The 6,000-nt window shown below is 43.8% G+C and overlaps 1 protein-coding gene across 11 annotated transcripts in view; it reads left to right on the top strand.

The window, feature by feature from the left end:
• Positions 1–6,000, top strand: part of STAU1 (staufen double-stranded RNA binding protein 1) — a gene marked incomplete at its 5' end in the record, with an annotated part of 71,305 nt that continues 65,305 nt past the window's right edge. For 3 of the 11 annotated variants that reach the window (XM_080682888.1, XM_080682896.1, XM_080682886.1), the window contains one exon: positions 182–435. Coding sequence is in view for 2 of the 11 variants with exons in the window: in XM_080682890.1 (XP_080539016.1) it covers positions 5,678–5,744 (67 nt within the window). Of the gene's footprint in view, positions 436–5,641; positions 5,745–5,806; positions 5,825–6,000 lie in introns of those variants that run through there. The other 8 variants (XM_080682890.1, XM_080682898.1, XM_080682894.1 and 5 more) reach the window with 8 other exon arrangements.

Genomic DNA, 6,000 nt, shown 5'->3' with positions numbered 1-6,000 from the left:
AGGGCGGGACTAGGCGGCTCAAGCAAGACCAGGCCCCAGCCCGCTAGGCTGCCGGTGTGCCTTGCGAGCGCAGGCGCTGCCGCAGAGCCCGCTGGAATTTGTGGTCCGGACCGCGGGCGGGGGTGGGGCCGAGAGGGAGTTGGGCAGGGGCTGGGGGGCGGGCATAGGCCCCTCCCCCGTCACTTCCTGCCGGGCTGCGGGCGCCGGAGCGGCTCTTCAGCGTTTGCGCTCGCGGCGGCCGCGTCAGATTCGGCTCCCCCTTCCTCAGACCGCCCCCCCCCCCCCCGGCCCGGCGGCGCCCGCCTCCTCCGCGGCCACTCCGCCTCTTCCCTCCCGCCGTCCCTTCCTTCTCTCCCTCCTTCCTTCCTTCTTCCCCTCCTTGCCGTCGCCGCCCAGGACCGCCGGTCGGGGGGACAAGCTCCAGGCAGCAGCCAGGTGAGGCGGCCGGGGCCTGACGGGGCCCGCGCCGGGGCTGCGCCGCGGGGAGGTGGGCGGCGAGTGGGGGCCTAGGCCTCGGCGGGACCGCGCGCCCCGCCTCCTTCCCCGGGCCTCTCGCAGCCTGCGGGACCTTCCCGGAGAGGAGGATCCTCCCGCGCCCCCCGCGTCGGGACGCCCCGCGGCCTGGACCCTGGTCGCTCCCAGTTCCTCCGCCCCTTGTTGGGGCCAGAAACAGGTGCCACGCCGCCTTTCCTCATTCCTCCTCGCGCGCGGGGTGAGGAGGCTATTCCCGGGCCAGGGACACAGGGTCCCCGCGTCAAGCCCCTGAGGGCCGGAGCACCTGAAAGAACCCAGCCGGGTCTGTAGCATAGTAGTTAACAGCACCGCTCAGGTGTCCGAGGCGGGTATGAGTCCCACCTGTGCCTTTTTAGGCAAATCACTTAAACTCCTCCCTGTGTCTTAGTTGGAAAAAGGGGCTAACGAGGTCCCTGCCTCTTAAGGTTGTTAAGGTTCAGTGAATTGGGGCGTATAAAGCGCTTATCAAAGTGCCAGACCCACAGCGTGTCCCAATAAACCATCTGCATAATTTATTAGCGTGATATTACCGTAAGCTATAACTTAGTGGGTAGAGTGGACAGAAGTTGACCTACCTCCCTGTTTGGGTTTCCTTAGAGGCAGAAATGTTCAGCATGCCCACTTGCAGCGCCGATTTATTATTTGGGGAGTTAATATCTGAACGAGTGTACATTTAATTGGGACGCTCTGTAAGTAGGCAGTCTGTAAAAGATGCGTTATTTCCATCTCCTCAGCTGAGCCAGCTGCAAGATTTTCACCAGCTCCCTGTTTTCCTGCCATCATCAGGCTTCTTGTTGTCATTCCATTCCTGGGAAAGTTGCTGGCAGAAGCTTTCCTTGAGTTCAGCAAGCCTTTTTGGAGTTCTTGCTGTGTGTCAGGCTCTGGAGGGGGTGGGGGGTGTGCGAAGCTGGAAAATGTCTGACCTTACTTGCGCTATAACTCTAACTTCTAACTTTTTTTTCGCTGCAGCTGTGCTTTTATTCCCTCGTCCTTGTTGGCCGACTTTCCTTTTAAGCCCTTGCCCCACCTCCCTGTCGCAGTATTGCTTATGTGGAAGTTTTCTTCTGTTCCGGCGAAGATGTGTGCTTCTGTCTGTTCTGCCCCTGTTCTTTGGCTGTGGGGACATTTTTAAGGTCACTCTTGCATTCTGCTTGTAGTGACGGGAATAGAGTTAAACCAGATTTTTTGGTTGATTTTGGGCTCTCAAGAATCGTTGTGCTTGCCAAATGTAAATTACATTGCTGCTTGTTGAAGTAAAAACTAAAAATACAGTTGGATTGTACAGGGAGCAGTTTCAGTCATCCTGGTGACAGGTGGGATTTATAAAACAGCAACTCTAAGAAATACCGAGTTTCTCTTAATTCTGTACTCAGTTGTTTGGGGTATACCTTTCATTAAGGAAATGCAACTCATGGAGGTTCAAATTTACAAAAGACTAGGAGGTGTGTGTGTGTTCTAGTCACTGATCCTCCTGTACATTGGATTATTTTAGGTAGATTTCCTTACTGAATTTAAAACTGTTTTAATTTACACCCACCTCTCAGTAACTCACGATGCAAAGTGGCCTCTCTGTTTTTGACTTTTTCTTAGAATCTTTTGACATAATCTTACCATCATTTCTAGTTTAAAATCTTTGTTTGGATGACTCTTTAAAAACACCCAAATAAACAACTATACAAGCAAAAGAAGACATAGCAATTTTTTCTGCCATATCACAAATTGTAATGTTTGGGAAATGTTTTACTACTGCAGTAGGTAATCTAGTTTTTTTTAAAAAAGTTTTTATTATGGAAAACATAACAAAACTCAAGTAGTATAGTGAATCTCCATATATTGGTCACTCAGCTTTGACAGTTGTTAAATTATAGCCAGGTCAACTAGGTTATTTTGAAATAAATCCTAAACATATAATTTTACCAGATTGCCCCAGACTCTTAATCTGTCACAAAATTTACTTTTAGTAGCATCATAGTTCTTATTTTGTTTATTGGGCTTCTCTTCTTTATACATGATTACTATACAGCAGGAAAAAAAATTAGCAACCATATTAGCTCTTGATTCAGTGCTTGCCTCCTCCCTTCAAAGTTATATCCAAAATACTTCTTTGCTTCTTTGTGTACAAAAGCAACAATTCTTGAGCTATTAATGATTGTAATTGAAAAGCAATCAGAAATACAGATATCCCTAATCCTGTTTTGGTGGAGAGATCTACCTGTTAAATCACTTTTAATGGAGAATAGCTTTGTGTCAAAGTTAAACAACAGTAAATAATTCATAATAACTTTCAAAGTTTCTTTACAGTTCTTGTGTAAATATGCTGCTGTTACCTTAGGTTAAGAATTAAGCCAAGGAGCCCTAACCGGTTTGGCTCAGTGGATAGAGCATCGGCCTGTGGACTCAAGGGTCCCAGGTTCGATTCCGGCCAAGGGCATGTACCTTGGTTGCAGGCACATACCCAGTGGGGAGTGTGCAGAAGGCAGCTGATCGATGTTTCTCTCTCATCAATGTTTCTGACTCTCTATCCTTCTCCCTTCCTCTCTGTAAAAAATCAATAAAATATATTTAAAAAAAAAAAAAAAGAATTAAGCCAAGGATATTTGATTTCAAAACTGTTGTAGAATTATTTTCCAAAGACCCCACCTTCCCATATGCTGTATTTATAAACAAATTTAGTAAATATGAATTCATAGCATAGGTATTCATATTTTTCTTTCTTGCTTAAAGGAAAGTCTCTCCTAGAATGGAAGTTGACAGGAATATTGTTTGTCATTATTACTTAATTTTCACATTTCTGGTCATGAACAGTTTCTAGCTTTTAGACCTATAACATTATTTCAGTTATGTAGGTTTGTTTTTGAACTTTATCAGGTATGGCAAAAATGTATATTTCAGTTATTACAACCTGAGAGATGGGGAGGGATATGCATACCTCTTAAAATTAACTTAGGGGGATAATCTAATTTGGTGTCTAAGAAAGGACACAGAATGTACTTTATTTTAAAAAATGCTTAGGTCCTAGCCGGTTTGGCTCAGTGGATAGAACGTTGACCTGTGGACTGAAGGGTCCTGTGTTCTATTCCAGTCAAAGGCACATGCCCAGGTTGCGGGCTCCATCCCCCATAGGGGGCTGCAGGAGGCAGCCGATCGATGACTCTCATCATTGATGTTTCTATCTTTCTCTCCCTCGCCCTTCCTCTCTGAAATCAATAAACATACATTTAAAAAATAAAAAAAATGCTTAATAGTTCCTAGTTTAGTGGTCGGCAAACTGTGGCTCATGAGCCACATGTGGTTCTTTGGCCCCTTGAGTATGGCTCTTCCACAAAATACCACGGCCTGGGCGAGTCTATTTTGAAGAAGTGGCGTTAGAAGAAGTTTAAGTTTAAAAAATTGTGGCTCTCAAAAGAAATTTCAATCGTTGTACTGTTGATATTTGGCTCTGTTGACTAATGAGTTTGCCGACCACTGTCCTAGTTGGCTTAAAGTAAAACTTTTATGTTTTTGGAATTGTTATTATAAATACTGTACAATTTATTCAGTCTATCATTCTCTTTTAAAATTCAGCCAGAAAGCTCATTTATATACAGATTATCTTAAGTTTAAAAATGAGCATGACTCGTAGAATTCCCTCCCCTCCTCCAGTTCTGAAGTCCAACCGTTAACATTATTCTGGGTGTAATCATTAAACATGGGAATATCCTGTGCTGCTTCATCCAGAGTCTCTTCCCCCATAAAACAATGAAGAAGTATTTAATCTAGAGGCACAGAGTGGGTCTAGCTTACAGGGCAACTTTCTCTGATGCCCTTTTATTGGATGGAGTGAGAGTGAAATTTACCGGTATAAATAAAGGTGAAACTTTCATGAAACAGGTATCTTTTTGTGGGATGTTATAGGGCCTTGTTTTTATTAGTCTCCAAACTGGATCATATTTCACGTCCAACTTAGTGACACAGAATTGCTCAATTTGGGGAAATGTAAACTCCTCCCCTCAAATGAGAGCTTTTGGCCTTGCTCTCATTTTGGATTTTGGAGCCTTCAGAAGTTTTCAGAGAATTTTATGACATATTTTGTTCTCCACTAGACCTATGACAGGTTATTTTAAATTAACTTGTGGTGATGGAGACCTTTGTGGTTAATATGCTCTGGTACAATTTTCTACTTGAACTTTTCCTTAAGTAAAACTTTATCAAAATTAAGACTATATGCCCTAACCGGTTTGGCTCAGTGGATAGAGCGTCGGCCTGCGGACACAAGGGTACCAGGTTTGATTCCGGTCAAGGGCATGTACCTTGGTTGCGGGCACATCCCCGATAGGGGGTGTACAGGAGGCAGCTGGTTGATGTTTCTCTCTAATCAATGTTTCTAACTCTCTCTCCCTCTCTTTAAAAAAATCAATAAAAAAAAAGAAGACTATATAGCATTTATGCTATCCTGAAAAATATAATTTACAAGTTAGAGATTGAACTATGAGAAGACATGGTTGCTATGGTTATTTTTACTGAATATTTCATTATGAAAAATTACAAATATATAACAAAGTTTAAAGAATTTTAATGTCATCTCTATATCTATCACTTACTCTGTGCCATTAACATTTTACTACCCTTGCTTTATCACCTCTCTTCTACTTGTCCGTCTCTTTTAAATGTTTTTTTTTTTTTTTTTTTTTTTTAATTGATTTCAGAGAGAGGAAGGGAGAGGATGAGAGAGAATTATTGATAAGCTGCCTCCTGCATACCCTCCCCTGGGGATCGAGCCCACAACCCGAGCATGTTCCCTAACCCAGAATCAAACTGTGACCTCTTGGTTCCTGGGTCAATGCTCAACCACTGAGCCATACTGGCTGGGTCAGAGCTCTGCCTTTTTTTTTTTTTTTTTTAAATGTATTTTTATTTCAGAGAGGAAGGGTCTGGGGAGAGAGAAACATCAATGATGAGAGAGAATCACTGATTGGCTGCCTCCTGTACGTCCCCTACTGGGGACCTAGCCTGCAACCTGGGCATGTGCCCTTGATCAGAATTGAACCCGGGACCCTTCAGTCAATGCACTATCTGCTGAGCCAAACCAGCTAGGGCCAGAACTCCTTGCTTTTTATTTTTTAAAAATATTTTTATTGATTTTTTACAGAGAGGAAGGGAGAGGGATAGAGAGTCAGAAACATCGATGAGAGAGAAGCATCGATCAGCCGCCTCCCTGCACGCCCCCCACTGGAGATGTGCCTGCAACCAAGGTACATACATGCCTTTGACCAGAATCAAACCTGGGACCCCTGAGTCTGCAGGCCGACGCTCCATCCACTGAGCCAAACCGGTTAGGGCACTCTTTGCTTTTTAAAGGAAATTGTTTAATGAACCAAGATGTGCTTAATCGATAAATCGAGTATTAAAACCTTGAATAATGTTGACCAAATCCTATGTTTTTACTTACTATGGGTAGGATTATAATATATAGCTGTGTTTATTTTATTTATTTATTTATTTATTTAT

This window comes from Plecotus auritus, assembly GCF_963455305.1.
Source record: "Plecotus auritus genome assembly, chromosome: 8".
In the NCBI taxonomy this organism is placed as follows: Eukaryota; Metazoa; Chordata; class Mammalia; order Chiroptera; family Vespertilionidae; genus Plecotus; species Plecotus auritus.
The sequence above is the reverse complement of the archived record's forward strand: the minus strand, read 5'-3'. Positions and strand labels throughout refer to the sequence as shown.